The sequence below is a fragment of the Toxorhynchites rutilus genome, chromosome 1 (assembly GCF_029784135.1).
Source record: "Toxorhynchites rutilus septentrionalis strain SRP chromosome 1, ASM2978413v1, whole genome shotgun sequence".
NCBI lineage: Eukaryota > Metazoa > Arthropoda > Insecta > Diptera > Culicidae > Toxorhynchites > Toxorhynchites rutilus.
The window spans coordinates 32,673,504-32,696,408 of record NC_073744.1 but is presented as its reverse complement, the minus strand read 5'-3'; the positions used below and the strand labels follow the sequence as shown (position 1 = coordinate 32,696,408).

Genomic DNA, 22,905 nt, shown 5'->3' with positions numbered 1-22,905 from the left:
TCGGTTTAAATTCTATCAAATTTGAAGAATTATGTTCGACACTATTATTTGAAACACCTTTTGGATTTCAGTTCGGAGGATTGAAAGTGTGGATGAAATAACACACAAATATACCCTTAGAAAAATCCTCGGTCGAAAACTACTAAATACATTTGGTAATGCAAAATTAGTAGAATGTACAAATTTTTTGTACATATTGTCAACAAACCCGCATCCCTACCAGAGATTAGTGTATTTTACTCGATAACATTAGTAAGCTTGGATATTGTCATATCTGAAAATTGGTGAGAAAAGCGCGTATTAACCATTTTCATTGTTCCTATAAGGCAATACGGAGGTATAATAAGGATATAATTCTGATACGTGCATTTTCGGCGAGAAAATGTAGTCGATATTGGGCTTCCGAATCATTGTTCTGCTTGACATATGTGTTTATTAGTACGGTCGAAAATGACTATAGATTGGTAGTATTTACCAAAAAACACTTCATATAGAATGAAAATAATGACGACACCACATTTGCTAGCCAACACAAATATATTTCGCATACTGATCCACCTCGACATGTATCATTTAATGAGCACTTAAAGCAGGTATTCCATTAAAGTTATCGTTTTGCTCCGTGCTTTCTCTCGCTCCCTCTCTTTGCTTCCATAGTGACAGTAGTGACAGCGACAACTGCAACACCACTCGATCGAGAAAACACTGAGAAAACGGGAGCTGTCAATAATTCGTGAAGTAAAATCTAACGGGAGCCTCAAATTTTGTAAAATTTTAATTAAATAGATTACGTGGTGAGTACTTAGGTTAATTTTGTTCTTATTTGTAATCCATTGCAAGCTTCAGCGTATAGTTTGGTCCCGATTCCGTGTTATTTCTTGTAATATTAACCAAAACATGTATCATGTGCGCTCGCTCGATCAAAACTCGAAAGTAAAGTCATCGACGGTCGATTCATGTTGCTTCCCGGCAGTAGCCGCTAGCAGTGGAGGCCGCAAAGTGAAAAGTTCCGGCAAATCCATGTGACCTTGTGCCGCAATAGACGCCGCTTGTTGCTTCTAACCAAATGTGAAAATAAAAAAGCATGCCCCAATTTTATACTACGCCCCCGCTAATGAAATCCTGCCTGCAAAGCTGGTTTGCTTGATTAAGTTGGATTAGTTTTTTGCTGCAAGGAATGATGCTATCTGGCCTAGTAAAGTTATAGAGATTGTTTGCTGCGCAAAAATGATGCAATTTCAACTAGAACATTTGTCAAAAGTCGATAAGCGGGTTCGAATCTACGCGTTTGGCAAGTACTGATGAGTCAATTGTTCGCCGATGGCACTCTAATAAGAAAGTTATGTTTAGCACTTATCTGCGCTCCAGGGGTGCTTCGTACCGCGTGTGTTCGAAAGCAAGCATGGAAGTTTCATTTCTTGGCTTCATGCCAAGCCAGCGGTCACTATCGGTATGTATATACCGCAGGAAGTTGATAAACCGAAGATTTGACTAAACCTCTGAGGTTGATTACCAATTCCCGGAAGATATTAAAATAGCAGATTTGTAGGGTGTTTACTATGAACAATGTAAGCGGTTGGACGTGGCAGCCTTTTGCAAGAAAACATGTGATTTAAAGAATGTGAAATGTGAAAACAGAAATCACATCACTGCACAAAGTTATTTTATCATCTTCCGTGAATTGATGTTCAGTTACATGAATCTGTTCAGATCTGCATTCCGATCTCGTTCCTACTTCCTACGACTACACTTAGAGTGCACTGACTCGTTTTCGATCAGATATCCCGCTTTTCAACGGATTGTGTGTCCACGGGGAATCCAGCTTTTGCTTTGGCTAGTAGCCATTTATCGATTCGTCCTTCTTCAGTTGCATCGAGAATGGTCACTTTTCCATGACCTGATCTGAAATACTTAGCTAAGATCTCGCGCAGTTTTGAATTCGGAGGTCGATGCAAATTGGCCGTCTTTCAAATGGGACATCGGGTTCGCATCATTACCACAGCGTCTCCTATTTTCGACCTACCATAGTTAGATACGTCGGTTAATCGTTCGATTAATTGAAATAATCGAATATCTGAAGTTATAATAGATTAATTTTGTATCGAATAATTTAAAAATCAAAATATGAATACATCGAATAATTGTCACTGTAATCGCGATTAATGAAAGATAGGATCTTTCTCAAGGTTAATGCATTTTTAGGCTATATAATTTTTTGTTATCCAACATTTTTTATCCAACCATCTAACAACGACAACCCTTTTTCGTAGATTTGATGTATAAAAGCTCATTGGAAGCACAAAGAAGAAAAGTTCCAAGTGCTCCGTTTAAAAGAAAACCAGCCACTCCTGGCTGGGACGACGAATGCACAAAATTGTATTTGAAAAAATCGGATGCTTTCAAAGCTTTTCGTAGACATGGAACATCCACACACTTCGAGGAATATTCGAAGCTTGAAATACAGCTGAAACAATTAATTAAAGCAAAAAAACGCGGTTACTGGCGCAATTTCATTGAAGGTCTTTCTCGTGAAACCTCAATACGTACCTTGTGGAGGGTAGCTCGCAACATGCGTAACCGCTCATCTACTAACGAGAGTGAGGAATACTTCAACCGATGGATATTCGATTTCGCTAAAAAGGTTTGTCCAGACTCAGTTCCAGCCCAACATATTCTTCGAGAAACGTCTCTAAGCGGTGGACCTCTGGACAGACCATTCTCAATGCTGAAATTTTCTATGGCTCTTCTTTCATCGAACAACTCTTCACCCGGAAGCGATATGATTAAATTCGTTCTTCTAAAAAATCTTCCCGATATCGCGAAAAGACGCTTGCTAGACTTATTCAATACCCTACTAGAAAACAATATTGTGCCACCCGAATGGAGACAGGTCAAAGTAATAGCAATTCAAAAACCTGGCAAACCAGCGTCTGACCATAACTCATACCGTCCGATTGCTATGCTCTCGTGCATTAGAAAATTGCTGGAGAAAATGATCCTTCGAAGACTCGATCAATGGATCGAGACAAATAATTTGCTATCAAGTACACAATTTGGGTTTCGTAAGAGCAAAGGAACAAACGATTGTCTAGCGTTGCTTTCTACGGATATTCAACTGGCCTTTGCGCACAAGGAGCAACTGGCTTCATTATTCTTGGATATTAAGGGAGCTTTTGATTCGGTTTCCATAGAAATTCTGTCAGACAATCTGGACAGATGTGGACTTCCTGGAATTTTGAATAACTTCTTGTACAATTTGTTGTCAGAAAAGCGAATGAACTTTACCCTTGGACAACTGACAACTTCCAGAAATAGTTATATGGGTCTACCTCAAGGCTCATGTCTCAGCCCCCTTCTTTATAATTTTTATGTGAAAGATATTGACAGTTGTTTGGCAGAACAATGCACGCTAAGACAACTTGCAGATGATGGTGTGGTTTCCGTCAGAGGTTCCCATGCCGAAAACTTGCAAAGACCATTGCAAAATTCCCTAGGTAACTTGTCTTCCTGGGCAAGGAACTTAGGGATCGAATTCTCGCCGCAGAGAACAGAACTGGTAGTGTTTACTCGAAAGCGGTTCCCAGCCCAACTGCAACTCAAGCTTTTGGGCAGAAGCATTACCCAATCATTGACCTTCAAGTACCTTGGTGTCTGGTTTGATTCAAAATGCACTTGGAATACCCACATTACGTATTTGAAGCAAAAATGTCAAAAGAGGGTCAACTTTCTCCGTTCGATTTGCGGCACGTGGTGGGGAGCTCATCCGGGAGATCTCATAACGCTTTATAAAACAACTATTCTATCTATTCTGGAGTATGGCTCTTTCTGCTTTCTCTCAGAAGCTAAAAGTCACCTTCTAAAATTGGAACGAATTCAATATCATTGTCTGCGTATAGCTCTCGGCTGTATGCACTCAACGCATAACATGAGTCTCGAGGTTCTGGCAGGAGTAACTCCTCTACAGAACCGATTCTGGGAACTTTCTCTCAGAATACTGGTGAAATGCGGTGTCACGAACACACTTGTGATTGAAAACTTTGAAAAAATTCTTCATCTAAATATACAATCTCGGTTTATGAGAATTTATTACCACTATATTTCGTCAGATATTTGTCTTCCATCGTTTACTCCAGATCGTGCTCACTTCACCATCAGCAGTTCCTCAATTGAATACGATATGTCGATGAAACAAGCAATACTTGGGATTTCAGATCAGCTTCGACCAACTTTCATTCCCCGTATTTTTAACCGAAAGTACCAAAAAGTCAATTGCATGAAAAGATACTTCACTGATGGGTCTCGCCTCAATGGATCCACTGGCTTCGGTGTTTTCAATGAAAATTCGAGCGCCTTCCGTAAACTGCAGGAACCTTGTTCCGTTTATGTTGCTGAGCTGGCAGCAATCGACTTCGCATTGGGGATGATCTCCAACAAGCCTGCAGACCATTACTTCATTTTCTCGGATAGTCTCAGTTCGCTTGAGGCTCTCCAGTCGATGAAAACTAGTAGGCACCCATCTTATTTCCTCGCAAAAGTGAGGCAGCAGATGAGTGCACTGATCGAAAAATCTTATAAGTTAACCTTTGTATGGGTCCCCTCTCATTGCTCAATTCCTGGCAATGAGAAAGCGGACACTCTCGCAAAGGTGGGTGCCCAGGAAGGCGAATTGTTTGATAGACAGATTTCATACGATGAATTTTTCCAATTACTGCGTCAGAGTTCCCTCTTGAGTTGGCAAACCGATTGGGACACTGGAAGTCTTGGGCGGTGGTTATATTCAATTATTCCAAAGGTTTCTTCGAGAGCGTGGTTCAAAGGTTTGGACGTAAGTCGTGACTTCATTCGTGTAATGAGTAGACTTATGTCCAACCACTACTCGCTAGATGTGCATCTCCACAGAATAAATCTTGTTCAAAGCAACGTCTGTCGGTGTGGAAACGGTTACGATGACATCGATCACGCAGTTTGGCAATGTACGGATAATTACACAGCCAGAGAGTACCTTTTGAATGCCCTTAGGGCCCAAAGAAGACAACCCTATGTTCCTGTTAGAGACGTGTTGGGAACTCGCGACATCTGCTATATGCAGTTGATCTATATGTTTGTGAAACGGACTAGCATAAGAATTTAATGCTTTTGTGTGTTTTTTTCTTTCTTTTTCGTTATTAGTTTGTTTGTCTTGTCCCCTCATCTCACCGTCGCCCCCCCCCCTCGACAGATAGTCGAACACCAGATGCTATCCCTGGTCTTTATGCACAATGCTACAGTGCGTGCGACAACTCTCGGTTGAGACAACGATACCTCATATCCATATCCCTAACCTGATCCATCCCACAAAAATTGTTGCCCCTCTAATCTCGAGTAAACCGCGAGTAATCGGTCGAAACCTACTAAACATAGATTTAAGTTGAAATTCTGTAAAAACAAATCATGAATTAGTGGCTCCGCAAAGCTCATGCGATTGAGCCTTACAAATAAATGAATTGGAAAAAAAAACGACAACCCGATAGACCACGCGACCAGAATGACAACGTGATACGTGATTATTTCAAGAAATAAATATTCGTTCGATTCATTGAATATTGAAAGACAATTATTCGAATGAATCGAATATTCAAAAAACGCCCCAACGATTAATCGATAATCGAATAAATGAAAAATTTAAACATTACTAACCATAGTGCATGCGTTTCTGACCGGCTTTTGTTTTACTGCTCGCAATATATGTTATTTATTCAGTGTAGTAGAAATATGGGTATCGTTGTTCGGGCCACGTTTATTTTGATGATAGCCGATCGAATTGATGATGAAAATTCATATAGTTAAGCATAACTAATAGTACTTGGTTGCCAACTTTTGAAATCATTACAGTTTTGTAAGTAGACAACACTAATTTATTAGAAGAAATAAGTTAGCTAGTCTGAAATTAGATATTTTCTGTCGAGTAAACGAAATTATGCACTGATTGGTATAACTGAGCATCGGGAACATTATGGTAGTTTCGGGAATTTTGCAGCAAGAAAAAAGAACAAAGAAAATAGCTCAAATTACTTATTTTTCATCTTCTCTAGTTTAATCATCAATCATGGAGCAAGTGTTGCAGAACTCGCTTATTTCGGCAGCGGTTCAGCTCGAAAGACAACTGGACAATGAACTAACACGATTGGACAGTCTCGGAGGAGAAGACTTGGAAAAGCTTCGCGAACAGAGAATTCAAGAGCTAAAGAAACAAGCCAACCAGCGACAGGAATGGAGAAATAACGTAAGTACAATGCGAAGTAATCTCAATCGGAGCAGGATTAGTTACAGTCAATCGCAAAATTGAGCGTACAAATGCTACTCGACGATAGTCTTCATTTATTTGGCGTAAAATAATTTGAATACATTTCTTCTTTTAATGCACAATTTTAACGCACACATTTAACCTGCTACGCGCGCAAGAAAATCTCTCGAAAAAACTTGAATCAAATCTCTATTCAAAGTGTTGCAAGATTGACTATGTAAGTAAGATCTTTGCGAATGTGGAGGCGATCTGGCGTAGTGGTAACATCCATACCTCTCACGCAGAGATCACGAGTTCAATTCTCACTCCCGACATTCTTCCAAAAATGGAAGTAAAAGTGACGAACCAGCCGAAATGTGTTGAAAGTCACTATAATAGAGAAAAAAAAAAAAATCTTTGCGAATTACCGTTCTTTTTTCGTCAGTGTGTGCTTTCAACACCACCATCATTTAATAAGTACAAATAAGCTATTCGTGATTACATAGCATCCACGATTCATCAGTCATCCAGGTAGTGACCAGACAGCAGCGAGGTTTTCCTAATAGCTGAGAGTTTAGTCTAATTTTTCAAAAATGACTCTCAAGGCTAGGAGCGAATGAGCTGATAATCTTGAACTTTCCGCCGAAGAAACTTTTTCCGAATTACACTGATACACGCGTAGAGCCTGTCACTCAAAATACATTCAAGGCGTGTTATTTGACAAAAGAAATCTCAACAAGTCACTACTACTCTCAGACTTTCTCAGTTCATTCGCCTCTAGCCTTAAAAAAGGCCAATTTGGAAAACTAATTTGGTCTGGAGGAAGACCATTTGGAAAGCCTCGCTGTTGCTGCCGCTGCCATCTGATCGTTAGCAGCAGGTATGGGCAAAATTGCATCGAAATTCGTTCAACAACACTCACTCACAGATAAAACTCACCTTTCTATTTTCCGTTTATGCCTCACATTATTTGAGACAGAAAACATTCACCTACCATCAGCGCAAAATTCATTCTCGAGTTGAACGGAAAAACACTGTCTCGATTCCGCTCATCTATTTTCAGAGAATTTTGCATTCTCTCATTTGCCTCTCGGAATGACGTTAGATGGTGATAGAATCTTGGACACTTTGCTTCGGAAACTTTTGATTGAGCCAGCGAGTGTCTGTAAACTGTAAAATCATTCGTTGTTCACTCAAATAGCAATCACTGAAGCCTCGATCGCGGCAGTAAAATATAGGTAGATAGTAGAAATCGAGTTGTTTCCTGTGCACTATTGCAATAACATTTTTTTTGTTTCTAGTATGAAACGATCTAAGCCAACGCAAAAGACCATATTAACGCAAGTTATTGGTGAGCGGGAAGGTAGATTCATTTGCATTGCCGATAACAAATGCATTTGAATGCTGACAAGGAAGAATAGAGGAATAGAAGGGAAAATAAAATCATACACGCAAATTGGGTCTTTTTTGACTCACTCGTTATTCTGTATCGTGCGATCCTTCCAAAGGAGTATTCATGCAACGAATGTTGTTCTCCACTCTTTGTTTTGTTATGTTCACTCTCAGTCCCGAATGAAGATGGTCGGAAAGTGAAAAATGATTCATCGTGCAATCTCACGATTACTTGCTATATTCCCTTCGCCATGATTATTCCAAGCAGATACAAGAGTGATTTATAATTAGGTGTGGAGAAATGAGCGAATGAACTTTCCCATACTTAGTTAGCAGTATGACAGAAAAATCGCGAATAACTCCTTGGTGACTTTTTCCGATCCGATCAATCGATTTTCGTTGATTCGAGCATTGTTTCCGGGTTAGAAATGTCGTCATAGTGCAGCGCAAGCTGGATGTGAAGAATGTATTTTTCAGGGGTGAGAACTACGATCGTTGGGAGAAAACTGAAGGGAAAATCAGTTGCGCAGCGGTTGCCTTTAAACAAACCGGATTCTGTTCGGATTTCGTTGTCCTACGTTAGCGATGTGGCCATATCTTGAACTCCACCCTTCTTCATTATTTCTATGTGGCCCGCGACTCCATGACTAGCACGTGTTTGTGACCCCTCTTCAAAAAAGGTTGGATATCGAAGGTTTAGAATAATTACCTGTGCAGGAGGGTTATCTCAGACAGGGTTGTCACATTTTATTCTGTATAATTTTCTGAAAAATAATCTGTATATCCGTATTTTCAGCCAGAAAAACTGTATCGAAAAGTTGAGGAAAAAAGGGAAATAAAAGTTTATTTTCACTTTGAACTTTTTTTTTATTTATGGATTGTTGAAGCCGTCTCAATACAACAAAACAAATCATAGAAAAGTTTTTCTCCTCTGAATTGTATGATGTTTATACATGGTTTTGTTTTGTCTTCAAATTTTCCTTCAATTTCATCCTTGACGCTCTTCCTTGAGCCGATACATAGTTATTTGCTTTCAAAAAAGGGTACATAATAGTAGGAGACAACCGATTTCCGGGCTTCGTTTCCTTGGCATTGTAAAGCGAAAATATTCGCTGATGAATGTCATCGAAAAATATCTTACAAACGACCTTAGCAATGGATACAAAAATTTCCCACCACGCCTTTTGACATCCAACAACTGGGAGCAAGTTATATCTGAGTCACTCAATTTTTGCCCCATATGATTCGATTTTAGTAGCGTGAATTCGTTATCCAAGTCTTGTCTATTACTTGCTTTTGGTGGAAGCTTGACGAAGTTCAATATGGAAGTTACGCCAAATCGATTTGAAGGTCAACTTCATAGTTGCATCCAATCTTCTTTCACCTAATTTTGCATCGATATCACCGTAAACATCTTCAGGCTTCTTCAGAAAATCTTCAAAATATTTCTCATCAAGGTCAGAATCAACAAAAAAGGATTGCACGTAGCTCTCCAAAAATAAGTTGCCCAACATGATCAACAATAACATTCTTGTCTCATTATTAATGATGAAACGGATAGTAGTTTTGCCGGATACCGGATAGCCGGCAAGCTGCGAGGCGGGATAGCCGGATATTCGGCTTTTTATTTGCGAATATGAAACTGGAAGAAACTGCATGTGTGCATGAACCAAAATAAGGATCAACATATTTTTGCATTAATATGTGTCGCCCAGATGCAAAACCGGTCAACTCCAAAAATAAAAATTTTCCAGGAAGGCGATTTTATCGCGGCATCATGCCACTTCCAGCACATCATGATTTTCAAACGCGAGTTGGCCGGTTTTGCAATTGGGCGACACATATAATGAACGATTATAAAACTTTCCGTTAAAACTGAATATCCTTTTAAAGAGTATCAAGTTTTCTACAAGAAATATTGCACAAATATTTTTCTGATAAGGATTTTCTATCTAAATGATGAGATTTTTGTAGTGTGTGTCTTCAGGGATGATAACCTGAGGGACTTCACTACAAAACATGCTTTATGGAGCTTGATGGAGTAATACGGTTGGCTTCTGATTTCGTTTGAGGAAATAACAAGAATTATAAGTTCTAACCTCTCCTGTATATTCGAGGTAATATATCATTTAGCTGCATCAAAAGCATTTGGATTAAGACGAAATTGCACATATAGTCAGCAACGGGTTCGAGAAAAATATTCCAATGCTAACGAAGTCGATTATTATTACCGATTGTTATTATTGTGACAACACTTCGAATCGATCGCAATCACGGATAGTTTATCCGGTATCCGGCCGGATAGTTTAGGGACTGCATAATCGATTTAGTCATAAGATCGTTTAAATGAGTCAATATACGATTGGCGGATTGATTATGGTCATACTTAACTTGGAACGAAAAGAATAGTTTGAGCTCTTTGAATTACTCAAGATTTCGTTTAACAACTGCCTCCAACGAAAGCCATATCGTTGCGTTGCGTTCAACATTTTTATAGATGAAGGTATCTATTTATGCACTGTAATAAATTTAGTATTTGAAATTGAATTTTAAACAAATCTGTGAATTATGTATTTTTGTTGAAAATCTGTCATTGATATACAGAAATTTGGCGAATAATCTGTAAAATACCGAATATTCTGTATATGTGAGATCACAGATCATATATCATCGTGGCACGGTTGTCATCACAAAATGACCTTCGAGACATTCCATGGGAGTCATAGCAGCAGCGCCGCTCGTGTGTAAAGGGTTGAACATCTTTGGATTTTTCTTCTTCGTACCTACCTTATCTCAAGAATAGTTCTATATTAGTTGATGATCAAAGTCCTACCGAAGCGCCACAGATAGTCTAATTATAACTCAAGTAATTTCGCATTGCAGAATACAAATTTTTGAGTTTTCAACATCTCGTGTTATTCGAGTTACATTGCATTAAATAACTAATTAAATAACTATTTATCCATAACAAATTGATATATCCCTCTTTGTGGCCACAGGGTCACGGCGAGTACAGCGAACTGGCGGACGAAAAGGAGTTCTTCGAGGTGAGCAAAAAATCTGCCAACATTGTGTGCCACTTCTATCGCGACTCGACCCCCCGTTGCCGGATCGTCGACATGCACCTGAAAACGCTCGCCACCAAGCACATCGAGGCCAGGTTCTGCAAAGTGAATGCCGAAAAGTGCCCCTTCCTGACGCAGCGACTCCGGATCAAGGTGATTCCCAGCATAGCGCTTATCAAGGACAGCAAAACGAAGGATTACATCGTGGGTTTCACGGATCTGGGCAATTGCGATGATTTCAGCACCGAGATGTTGGAGTGGCGTATTGCGCAGTCTGGCGCTATTGAGTACAATGTGAGTATCGGCGTTGTTGGACTGTTCTTCGCAACATCATATTAATTGGTTGAACTATTCCAGGGAGATATGCTGACACCCCCAGATGATAAGAAAAAGAAGAAAACCTCGTTCAATCCGAAAAAGACCATTCGCGGGGGTTACGACTCGGACGATTCCGACATAGATTTCGACGACTAGATAACGATTTTGAGGCGTTGATAGCAGGGACCGGTTCCGTCATGAATGAAACGATCTCTATCGTTCTAATGATTGCTCTGATACCGAACAAACAACATATTATGAACCGAGTGATGCTTATTTGGGATTGAGATCGCGATAGGTGAACTTTTAGTATTTAGTGTGAATTAGAGCTTAAGGATCTCTCGCTGAGCGTACAGACTAAATAATGAACATACACATATAACCCACACACTCACACACATGAGGGCATATTTTTACACACGATCGCAACAATACAATACATAAATTTAGTTTCTATTGCAACGGATACGTACTCTGTTTTGTTTAGATTTTACGTCGATTGATAGAGGGAACTAATGCATTTTCAAATTCATAGTCACAGAAGAATGAAATCGCATGTTTGTCACTAAGTTTGATTCTAAAAGATGGTAGAGTTCAACGAAGAGTAATAAAAGACACTGCGCAACGGACAGTTTGCTACATTAAAAACCAGTATTCCGGAAACAAGTTGAATGATAAACAAACATTCGATTCGAATATGATACAATTTTATTGGTACCTGAGAGGAAGGCATTTGCGACACACGGTTCGGTTTTCTACAACACAGAATGTGTTGGTGACTAGCTTTTTGAGCTACGAACTCATTCGAGTGCGCACATTTTGTTCCCGGCTGTTTATCACGGGGAACGGATCGTCTCGGGCAAGTTATCAGACTTTTTAAGTAAAATCTACAAACGAAATTATGAAGCTTAACATCATAATAAGAAATTAACAAGTACATGTAATCCTTGCAATTGTTAATTCTAGATACGCATACTGTTTTTAAATCATTCGAAGCTTCTCGCTCTCTACACTTTCTAGTATTCACTAATTTACGGTTATTTAGGGACCTAACAGTAGTTAGTTAGAGGTGATGATGATGATGATGATGATCAAATTTGTGTGCACTATCTTTTTTTTTATTTCAGGGCGAAGATAATGAGCGCATCATAGTTTCTTGTTAGGCGAAAAGGAAAACAGAATGCAAATCTAGTAACTAATAAATTATTGAGATTTTCTATTAATGATAATCGGAGCTAGGCTTCTGAACCAGCGTAGTGTGGTATCACAAACTCCATTGTCAAACATACAACACATTTTAATATCTAGATGATGTGAAGACATTTTTACTAGGAAATTTTCTCATCTTTCGAATTGAATTATTATAACAATGTTGCGTGTTTCTTGAGTTGAAACGAGTTTAAGACAAGCAAACTAAAATCGTTCATTAACAGTGCAATGGTTATGATTTGATCATATGCAAAAAAGAACTTACGTTTTCAAAGGAACTTCGTCTTCAAAACGTAGAATTATTTACTAAAGAATTGAATTTTCTAGATAAGTTGAATCTATCAATGGGCTTAAAAGGGTTATAATGTATTTTCATAAGGCAGAACATGTCATTTTATGAGGTTCTTTTCAGGTGTATGGCACGATTATCGCTATCTCACTCTACCTACCGTCATCACATATCTCACTATCCCTCTGTTGTAAAAGTTCATCATCGACACCACGATATGTCAGATGGTGGTAAATTGATAATTCGCGATGGTGTCGATGTCTGGTGGCGACTACAAATTAGGGCCATAATTTGTGTCCCAAACTCGTTAGTGTAATCTCTACCAGATTAGAAGACACGAAACCGGTTTTGAAATTTTAAAATTTGAATGAAAATTTTCACATGCTATTTAATTACTTGAAACACGTATTTCTGACTTTCATTCAACCGTATGGCTATATAATTCCAAAATTGTTGCTGAATGTTTTCATTATAATATAAAATTGTCTTCATAAACATTTTTCGTATGAGACTTTTTCACCAACTGCAAACAAAAATGTTTTTAACTCAAATAGAATACTAATTTGATATGCAAAAGCTAATTTTCATTCATAATTTTAATTTTGAAAACGTTCATTCCGACCGAAAACCAGGGGTACGACTAAAACGTCAAATCCCTCATATCGCCAGTGTACCCAATATTGCTGCGGTTCACTGACATTTTGGTTCAATCAATTACTGTTGTTTACAACTCGGTCCGGTTATATAGTCGAATAGTGGCTAACTTTAAACTCCATGTTAAATGTGAACACCTCCATGTGAAACCGAAATATGAAAATCGCTCATGCAGTTAGAATAAAGCAGCGCATTTTTCGATTTCAATCCTAGTAAATGATATGTTGATAAACAAATGACGCCATATTGATTTTGATTTTGGGTAGCCTATATTCAATTGATGTCTAACCCCTGCCGAAAACCAGCTATTCGTTGATTCGTCCCCCCAACTAGTAAACGAAGCACAATGCCGCCAACGCGGATCGCTGTTTTGAAGAAAATAAATACTTTTGACGTTTAAGATGTTGGCACCAAAAACATGGCGAATGTCATACAGCTGGTTCTTTTTTATTCCTGAGCCCATTTGCACACATTCAAATAATATTGCAAGAAAGATTGCGTACAACATACCTTGCTATAATAGTTTAAAGCGGTTCCCGGAATAAATCGCCACAGAAAACGACTGCAACAGAAACCACCGCTTATAAAATGTGTAGTAGGCTATAAATATTGTGGCGCGGTATTGTATTTCAAAACAAGAATTAACCGGGCAAACGTATCGCCCCAGGCAAACGTAACGCCCCGGGCAGACGTATACCGTCCGACGCTCGCTAGAGCTCGGTCGGACATTGCTAAAGGATCGTATCCTATGTTTCAAACTAACCGGGCAATCAGTGGATCCCAGGTTTGCGTGCGAGACACCGCCGCTTCCGACGGCGGGTCGGCGGTGGACTCGGATTGCGTCATCTTGGCGGCATGGGCCGCCTCGATTCCTTATCCTCGCCAAATGGGGACTTCGTCCCCATTACATTGTCCTCAGAATAAATTTCGAAAAACGAGAACAAGAGAATAAATTTATAATAGAAATGTGAGGCACATGATGTTTTTCCCGCGCCAAATATTTCTAGCCTACTACACTTTTTCTAAGCGGTTGTTTCTGTTGCAGTTGTTTACTGTGGCGATTTATTCCGGTCACCGTTTAAAGCTATGCCGTTTTGGTTCCCTGTTGTTATATATCAATACTCCCAGATTATCGAATCATTAGAGACGAATGAACTCTCAGAGTTTAAAGTCTCTCTAATTCATTACCATTACCATTACCATTAACGAATCACCAGTACACATTAGCAAGTCGTGGAGTTAACAGTGGTTATTAGACGGCGATAAAAATGATAGATAAGGTGATTGATTTGCACTTTTCCGATGTCTAGTGTTGATAACATAAATCAGGTTCATTTTTCGGTTCCTAAGAAGAATTGTTCACAGTTCATTAAAGTCTTCTGACGTTCCATCACAGTCTACACTTTATTTAAGTCATAGCTTTGTCTAGTGTACAACTTCTCTTCTAACCGGAACAAAATGTGGTGGATGATATTGGCGATGCTGTACATCGCGTTCGATTTTAATTACTTCATACGCGTCGCGTTCACGATCGCAACTGTCGCATGCTCGAATAGAAACCTTAAAATGACCGATACTATAACCACATATGGTGAGTTTATTTACAGTTCTATATACATTAGAACACATGAGTGAATTACACAATCAATTCTAGGTCTTTGCACCACCCAGGACATCGATATGTTCATTGACCATATGAACAACGCGCGCTTCCTGCGCGAGCTGGATTTTACCCGCTTCCACTGGTACGGCCGGACCGCGTTCTGGTCGGCAATCAAACCACTAGGGGGATCGGCAGTGCAAAGTTCTGCGATGATCCGCTATCGCAAAAAGCTGCCACTGTTTCGGCCTTTCCGAATCGAAACTCGGCTGGCATGGTGGGATGATAAAAGTCTCTATTTCGAGCATAAATTCGTCACCCTTTTCGATGACTTCGTGCGTGCGATTGCCTTTTCGAAACAGGGTGTGACCGGGTGCGATGTGCGGCTGGCGGAGATTATGGATGGATTTGAAGAGTGCCGGGACAAACCCGAACAACTGGAGGAACTAAGACTTTGGTCGCAGGCCAACGAAGTGTCCAGCCAAAAATTGCGGAAGGAGCGATGAGATGAAAACATACGGCATGATAGCGTTCTCGCGGTAAAAGTGCTTCGAAAGTGTGATAATAAAAAGTAAATAATTGCGTAAATCGACTGACCATGCTTCAATCGATTCATACTCTACACATTCAATACGCACGCACACATACACATTGTATCCATTTTTTTAGAGAGAGATTGATTCTCTGTTTACGACGAATGAACTTGTCCAGGGTTGCCAGCTTAGTTTTTTAAAAGCAAAGTTTGAATGCCTGCCGAAGGATGCCAGGTGATTTTTTTTCAAATGTCTTACCATGGTACGTAAAAATGTCTTCAAATGTCTTCATAGTCTTATAAAAAAAACAAAAATTGTAAAAAATGTAAGCTGTCATTTGGACAAAGTTTGATAGCTTATTCAATGTTTATATTAATAGGCATTGTTATATACGCATTTCACTGAACTTGCCTAGAGGTTTTGAAGCTTATTTAAATAAATGTGAACAAAGAATATATTTCACAACTGCGAACTGAATTTTATGACTTTAGAAATGATAGTTAGCCTGATATACCGTTGTTTGGGTGAATATCGCCCCGGTTTTTCCACAATACGGAACTGTGATAACTCCATTTATTTATTTCAGCTTTGAAGTTTTGGTTGTAACTCAAACCATATCCATAAAACTGATTATTGAAACGGTGTGTAACCGGAAAACCTTCGTTTTGTGAAGTGGTCGTTTGAATGATATATGGGTCCAAATTTATGAAAATACAAAGTCACAATCATTCAAATGTTCTAGTGCAACAGAACTAATGTCTTCTAGAGACATTAAAAGTCCCTCGTTGTTGAATTCATTCTATATACTTGTGGATTTTCTGCTTGGAAAAGTTTGAAAAAAGCGAGTGAATGACCCCGAGACTAGCTTTGCGCAGTGGCGATATCATAATCATTGAGCATTATCAGATGTGTGATTATTGCTAGTTGAACACTAAAAAAACCCGAGGCAAAAGTATCTGTTGATTACTAAGAACAAAAGTAAACAAGTGACACTGATAAAAAAGCGATCGAATGACACTGATACAAAAGCCCTACTTCTTTTGAGGATCTTTCCGACCAATACAAATTTATGGAAATAATACCTCTCAAAAATTCACATACGCTATCATCATACTGAAATGTCTTCACATATTTCATAATGTATTCAAAATGTCTTCACAAAATCAAATGTCTTCACAGTAAGTCAAATGTCTTCAAATTTGGCATCCCTGTGCCTGCCTCCGGTTAGGGGCTACCCACATACCACGTGGACAGGAAAATTACGATTTTGTACTACTCCTTCCTCTCCGTGGACAGGCGTGGAAATTCAGTTCACCCTTCCCCTTTTGTTCACCTGGACATTCTTCCCATTTTATACAGTAATTTACATTTAATGCGACATTTTGCTAATTGGGCAGACCTGTAATGCGACACGTTTAATTGGACATTTTTATGTCTAATTGGTCTTTTTCGTAAACATCGAGTTCGGGGCCCAAATTATGGTCCCACAATGAAAGCCGCCACCAGACGCCGGACACTGTACCACTCTCATTGCCAATGTCCAATTACAGGGTAAAATCACCTCCAATGCGATACTGAGTGGTGCCTCGGTATGTCGTATTAAATGTAAATTACTGCAGATGCGAAAAATCGCGCAATTTTAAGCGAGGCAAGCATTTTCGTTTGCAATGATGATACTATTTGTGGATATATTAAATAATTTTAAAACTAATCGAGTAGAAGTAAGTACTGCGAATTTAAATAGGCAAAAACATGAATCAATTATTTTCATTGAAGATGCAGAAATTAGAACTATTTTCAGAGATGATAATTTGAGAGAGGGTACACTTTTTTCCCTACAAATCAAAACTATTATACACACTATTTAATTTAACGATATAAAAGTGGGGCTTTTTGAAGCAGTGTATAAACTTTTGGAACTGTTTGAGTAAATAACAAAAATCACAAGTTCTGGCCTGTCCTGTATATCTGGGATAATAGCTCATCGCTTCCTTCAACAACTGTTAAACGAAGCAAAAGAGACGAAACTGAATCAAAACTTACACGCGAAGCTCAAAACACGTTTCGGGACTACATCTGCAGCTAATTGGTCATATGTCACAATTTGTTTCTTTATATCAATGCACGCATCGCACTGAGTATTTAACGAGATGCATTTTTCGTGCATCGCCATTCAAAAAGCATCAAACACGCGTCTAACAGATGCACACAGTTGCAGCGATTAAAATGAAACATCGTGACAATACGGGTTATGAAAAATCGTTTCTCAACACTCGGTCAAAACCGTCAACAAAGCTAGGAGCTTATTACATCAGAACAGAGCAGATGCGCACGAGAGCAAATACGAATGGCAACTAAAAGTTTCGAATGTGTGCTATTCACATGTACAGGAAATAAACAAGTTCTAAGTTTTGCACAACGAAAACAAGCAGCACACACAAAGCCAAACACTGATAGTTAGAAGCGACCTATAATCATTTGCACTCTTCTCTTCACAGATCGAGGGGAAACATAAAACACAAAACAAGCAGAATAAGCGACCTTTGTTGTTTCGGATACAGAAAGATTCTGAGAATTTTCCTTAGGGGCTGTCCACATACCACGTGGACAGAAAAATCATGTTTTTGAACACCCCCTCCCCCACCGTGGACATTTCCTATACCCCTCCCCCTGTTGTCCACGTGGACATTAAACCAATTATTTCTAAAAAAATCAAAATAATATGAAACATCTCTTCAATTTCATTTTGGGATTGATTCTATTTTCTATTCCATATATTTGTGGATAAAAATGGTAGCTTAATTAATAATAACGGTTTGTTTTGAATTCGTTCATTCTCTCTCCAACATTCCCCGGGAAGTTAGTTTCTTCCAAATTCCATTTTCCAAATTCAATGTCAGGCTGTTTTTACCGCTGAAATTCATATGAAATATTCACTTGTGAATCTACTCTAGGGAGTTCTTTATTATTATTCTTTATCATATACAATTATTAACCGACATATGTTGTTGAGCAGTTGGTCCATCCTTCGTTTGGGCTTGTTATTGAACCAATAACACTCATTTTCCAACAATTGTGTTACAAATACTCTTATTATATCTCCATGAAAACCGTATTCAAGTTCAATTGTTTTATAAAGATATTGAAAGAAATCTCACACTGACTGATTATGACGAAAAACATATAAAAAAGCTGCCAACAAAATAAGCTCTGTACTCTTCATACTGAAATTTATGACTCTGCTCTTTATATCAATACGTACCGGTATTATTTCTGAACATTTCCACTGACTTGTTGCGCTGCTTTACCGTTTCATGTAAAAGATCAGTTGATTTTTATTGAGTGAAATATACGGGACGGAATGGGCATACCTGCTTGGGGCAGTATGACCAGGTATTTTTTCAACATAACCAATAAATAATGTCAAAATGTGTACAGAATTATATCAAAACATCCGATTGTCAAAAGTGTTCAAAGACATGTATGAATGCGGCCACCGAGGCAGTGAAGAGTGGTACGTTAGTGTGACATGCAGCCTTAGCGCATTGTATCCCGCGAGAAACACTTAAACGTAAACTGACCAGACGTCCCGTGTTACGCGGGACAGAGATGGAGATGGTTGATAAAGTATCGTAAATGAAGTGCCAGGCGGACTTACGGCCGGAACCTCAACCATGACCGATGAAAAGATGGATGTCGGCATGTTCTTTAACCTTTACGTGGCTTTAGCGGTCAGCTGTTTCTCCGTTTTATCCATGAAGTTTTTCAAAGAAATCTTCCGTTTGAAGTTCACCCAAAATTTTTCTATCCTTCGCAGCTGGGGGATATTGATACGATGTTCATCTACAGCCGATTCATCTCCTCCAATTATCTTGTGTTGCGTGATATCTCTTTATGAAGGCGGCAACTTCCGACAGGCAGTTCGTACTGCATATCTCTCCGTTCACCGCAAGACTCGAAAGAAGAGCGGCTTGGACATTCCCTTCTCGCCGATCGTCAGCCAGAGACGTCAATGCTTATCTCCTTGGTGGGGAACGTAGAGTACCCGGGCCCCTGCCATTCGTTGAATTCTAACGCCAAGTAGGTTTCGTCATTCATTATAAGCACGACATAGCGCTTCGTCGGAAAGAAGTTTTTCACCAACACCTCCAGCTGCTTCATCCGACCTCGTCTGACGCTTCGGCATAAAAATGTTCATTCTGGCCAGATTCTTCTCCGCCGTTTGGCCGGTTGTTTCGATCTTCCGGCTTGAGGAGCGGCAGGGAGAGGATGTTGTAAATACCATATCGGTTATATCCGGCAGACACGAAGTGTCTCAGGATGTACATCTTCTTCGCTCCGGGTGGAGCTTGCAGTGTGAAAAAATCATAAAGTTGCTTGAAGGCTTTCGCCAAGGCTGCTGGGAATCAACAGGGTTGAACCATTTTTGTTGAAGGCTTAATAAAAATAAGATTCAAAGAAAAAATGTTCATTGTATTATCCTTTCTAGTTTTTTTCCCATCGCCATCCGAAATTACTCAATTTTTCTAATGCATACGTTAACATTATTTTTTTTTTTAAATAGCTTCGAATTTTCCAATATTCCATTCGATAATTCGAAGAAAAAGTGCTTCCGATTGACGATTGATTTTTAAAAGTGTAATTTTTCCACATAAATCTTTATTAAAGCGAATTAATACAATGTACATGTAAAATGTACAATGTCCCTTTTTGTGAAGTCAAGGTTTTGATGTTATATGTAGTGGTTTGTCTTGCTTATCCCATGATCTTTTGAGAACGATATCGTATTTTACCCATTTCTATGACCCGTGATGATTTGCTCTAGAAATGGGTTGACTTAGTCGTGCTTCGCTGATGAAAATTCAGTCAAAAATTTAAAAACTTCCAAAAAAAATTTAAAAGCTTCCAAACATCGAGTTCCTCTGCGTAGTTTTTTTTTCAAAATATTGATTAGTTAATTCTTATGCCTAGTTTACACAGTGTAAGGTATTGCTGAATCGATCCTTCCACAATTTCAAAAAATATTGCGCTCAAGAAAAGTGGCGGGTGTGCTATTTCACAGGCAAACCTAACATTTTCGGCCGGGATGTCAAAGAGAATGAGGTTTGACGTTGTCCTGGTGGAATACGATGTCTATCATATTAGCTAATTTTGTTAGTTTGTTCTGGATCGCCGACCTTAATTAAGTTTAGTTGCAAGCAGTACTTGTTAGAATTTATCGAAGCTTTGTAGAGGCACATAGAACGGAATTCCTTTCCAATCTCACCTGACACAAGATGCAATAGAATGGAACGGATACATAACGAAGCTTCACCAGGTAATTTATTGTTCATTTTCCTTTGGTTCATCACCTTTGGAGTTTTCAAAAGACAGATACAACAACAAACCCGTACCTTAGAAAACTATGTCGTGCATTTTTCAAATTACAAGAATCTAACATTCTTTGGTGGTGTCTTCGTCCTGGCGGAATGTATGATCCTCTTCTGCCAATGTAAATAAATCCATCACTCTCAGTTCATGTGCGTTACTCTCAGAATACACATTTCAGCGGAACAGTTCACCGATATGAAAAAAAATTGGTCTCTTATTGATAAATACGAAGTAATCGTAAGTTGCGGCAAGATTGGAATTTGATAAAAATGCAGAGCAGATTTCATTTATTTTTTATTATAGATATTCATGTATCAGGGTGTCGACTCAAATTCCGAAAAAAAATTCCCTGATATTCCCTGATTTTCCAGTACTTTTCCAGAAAAATTCCAGATATAGACTAGTGATCAAAATTTTTATTTTAGTTCTGTTTTTTAACAGCTAGTAAGTATCTATGAAGGCTAGAACAAGTAAATTTATGAGCGAATATAATCCAATAAATGAGTTTTTTGTATTTTTTTGTTTGAATTATACAAAGACTGAGAAACGGCGTAAAAGATAGAACATGATTTATTCATGCAGTTCATGAAAGATGCTTAAATACTAATACAGCAGAAAATTTTATTTATTTTGATTCGGATGAGTTTTACAAAACAGTTGATTTCAACAAAGCGATTTTTTCTTGCAAACTTTCGGCTTCCTTCTGTGCGTTTTCCAAAATTTTACTCCGTTTGATCTCTAAAGATTTCGCTTCTGCTTCTCGTTGACGTTTCATCATCTTTGACGCATTTGACGCAAGATCTTCTTTCTTACGGCGTTCCTTGTCTTCTATATAAAGGGAGTGAGAATTTCGAACTCGTTGAATTAGCTGGTTCGAAATTTGTATTGATGCTATCTCTCCAGCGTGAAATACAGCGTCATAAATTTGTCGCTTAGCAACAACCGATTCCTCACGCATGTTTTCAAAAAGACATTCAGCGTTAATGGAAAAGCCCCTCTCAAGGTTGGCGTTTCCATGCGAGAGACAGCAGATCATTTTTACGATGGTAAAAAGTTCCATAAACTCATCCCCCGATAGCAATCCCTTCCAGAAATGGTCCAGTCGTTCATTTTTCCGATCATAGTAGGCAAACTTGTTGCTTTTGTTGCTACCAACTAATTTTAAATATTGTTTCAGTGCCAAGTCTGCTGAAGCTCCACTGATACGACCAAAATCCATCAATATAGTTAAAAGCTTTTCGAATCGTTTTCCAGCCAATTTTTGATCGGAATCAATGACTGAAGGGTCAAGAGAGGATGCGGCTTTCGTCACAGGATACGTCAATGGCGATCGCTTCATAAGCTTTAGAATCAGTGCTTTCAAAAATCCTTTGCATTCCAGACGAAATTGCAGAATTTGTTTTTGGGTCAATTTTGACGAGTTTTTTAAAACTTTTCTTGTTTCAAAACCCAATACAATCTCTTTCATTGGTAAATGATTCTTGGCTTCATTGATCTCTTCTATTGTTACCTGAAAGAAATGAAAACAGTAAATTTTATTCAAATAGCAATAAAATTGCTATTGGATCAATCATTTGATAGAATGAATTATCCACAAGAGATTAAATATACCTGAGTGATGTTCTTTAGCTGATCGATCTGCATGAATCTTCCCAATATACTTCTAGCCATTTGACTCAAATTGTTATACAAAAATGGCACCATGGGATTATCCGTTTGGAACTCGCGCAAAAATGGTTCTACTTCAGCGGCAACGGATTTGAAAAAGGTCAACTTAGTCAACAGTAGAGGATCTTTTAGACACTCAACTACATCGACGTACGAATCTGATTTTGGTTCAATTTTGTCATTCTGAACACCCTCAACGAACTTCCTTATATGAGGAGTAATCTCCACAGCTCTTTGTGCTACGTTAATGTTTTCCAACCATCTGTGAGCGCAAAACTTCAGTGGATACACAGCACTTCCCGAATACGATGTGAATAAAGCGCGTCGTGCTGGAACATCTTTGAAGATGTGATAGATGCCTCGCAGGTACTTCGTAACATTCCATCCAGAGCAGCGAACACCTTCCTTGAATGCACCGTGCAAAATATGCAATCCGCAGCTACCTAAATCCAAGAGCCTTTCTTCTCCATGTTCAAAGTCCATTTTCAGCTCGCGTAAAAATGACCAATTCACGTTGGGACCATCCATCGACACCTGAAGAAGCT

At 38.8% G+C, this 22,905-nt stretch overlaps 3 protein-coding genes across 8 annotated transcripts; 2 read left to right on the top strand and 1 right to left on the bottom strand.

Moving 5' to 3' along the window:
- The first annotated feature begins 646 nt into the window (after nucleotides 1-646).
- Nucleotides 647-12,266, top strand: LOC129762205 (thioredoxin domain-containing protein 9). Of its 2 annotated transcripts, none has more exons than XM_055760252.1 (4): nucleotides 647-794; nucleotides 6,072-6,262; nucleotides 10,654-11,013; nucleotides 11,077-12,266. In XM_055760252.1, exons 2-4 carry the CDS (start codon nucleotides 6,086-6,088, stop codon nucleotides 11,191-11,193), a joined length of 654 nt encoding a protein of 217 aa, XP_055616227.1. In that variant the 5' UTR covers nucleotides 647-794; nucleotides 6,072-6,085; the 3' UTR covers nucleotides 11,194-12,266. The 2 variants fall into 2 exon arrangements, with proteins under 2 accessions (XP_055616227.1, XP_055616228.1); XM_055760253.1 differs by lacking the exon at nucleotides 647-794 and adding an exon at nucleotides 973-1,450.
- A 2,080-nt stretch (nucleotides 12,267-14,346) lies between these two features.
- Nucleotides 14,347-16,132, top strand: LOC129777016 (protein THEM6-like). Of its 5 annotated transcripts, none has more exons than XM_055783061.1 (3): nucleotides 14,347-14,469; nucleotides 14,540-14,780; nucleotides 14,844-16,132. In XM_055783061.1, the coding sequence occupies exons 2-3, from the start codon at nucleotides 14,648-14,650 to the stop codon at nucleotides 15,293-15,295; spliced, it is 585 nt and encodes a 194-aa protein (XP_055639036.1). In that variant the 5' UTR covers nucleotides 14,347-14,469; nucleotides 14,540-14,647; the 3' UTR covers nucleotides 15,296-16,132. The 5 variants fall into 5 exon arrangements, with proteins under 5 accessions (XP_055639036.1, XP_055639051.1, XP_055639026.1 ...); XM_055783076.1 differs by having other exon boundaries at nucleotides 14,349-14,469; nucleotides 14,586-14,780; XM_055783051.1 differs by having other exon boundaries at nucleotides 14,353-14,469; nucleotides 14,519-14,780.
- Nucleotides 16,133-21,015: 4,883 nt separating this feature from the next.
- On the bottom strand, nucleotides 21,016-22,843 carry LOC129780197 (uncharacterized). Its single transcript, XM_055788211.1, has 2 exons — nucleotides 22,304-22,843; nucleotides 21,016-22,202 (listed from the first exon to the last, which is right to left on the bottom strand). The coding sequence occupies exons 1-2, from the start codon at nucleotides 22,841-22,843 to the stop codon at nucleotides 21,339-21,341; spliced, it is 1,404 nt and encodes a 467-aa protein (XP_055644186.1). The 3' UTR covers nucleotides 21,016-21,338.
- Nucleotides 22,844-22,905: the final 62 nt, after the last annotated feature.

Bases quoted from the DNA above. Each gene is read 5' to 3' on its own strand.
- LOC129780197 (XM_055788211.1), bottom strand. From the start codon at position 22,843: ATGGACTTTGAACATGGAGAAGAAAGGCTCTTGGATTTAGGTAGCTGC. The intron at 22,203-22,303 runs GTATATTTAATC...CATTTCTTTCAG, and splicing joins AGCTAAAGAACATCACTCAG to GTAACAATAGAAGAGATCAA.
- LOC129762205 (XM_055760252.1), top strand. From the start codon at position 6,086: ATGGAGCAAGTGTTGCAGAACTCGCTTATTTCGGCAGCGGTTCAGCTC. The intron at 6,263-10,653 runs GTAAGTACAATG...TTGTGGCCACAG, and splicing joins GACAGGAATGGAGAAATAAC to GGTCACGGCGAGTACAGCGA. The intron at 11,014-11,076 runs GTGAGTATCGGC...GAACTATTCCAG, and splicing joins CTGGCGCTATTGAGTACAAT to GGAGATATGCTGACACCCCC.
- LOC129777016 (XM_055783061.1), top strand. From the start codon at position 14,648: ATGTGGTGGATGATATTGGCGATGCTGTACATCGCGTTCGATTTTAAT. The intron at 14,781-14,843 runs GTGAGTTTATTT...AATCAATTCTAG, and splicing joins CGATACTATAACCACATATG to GTCTTTGCACCACCCAGGAC.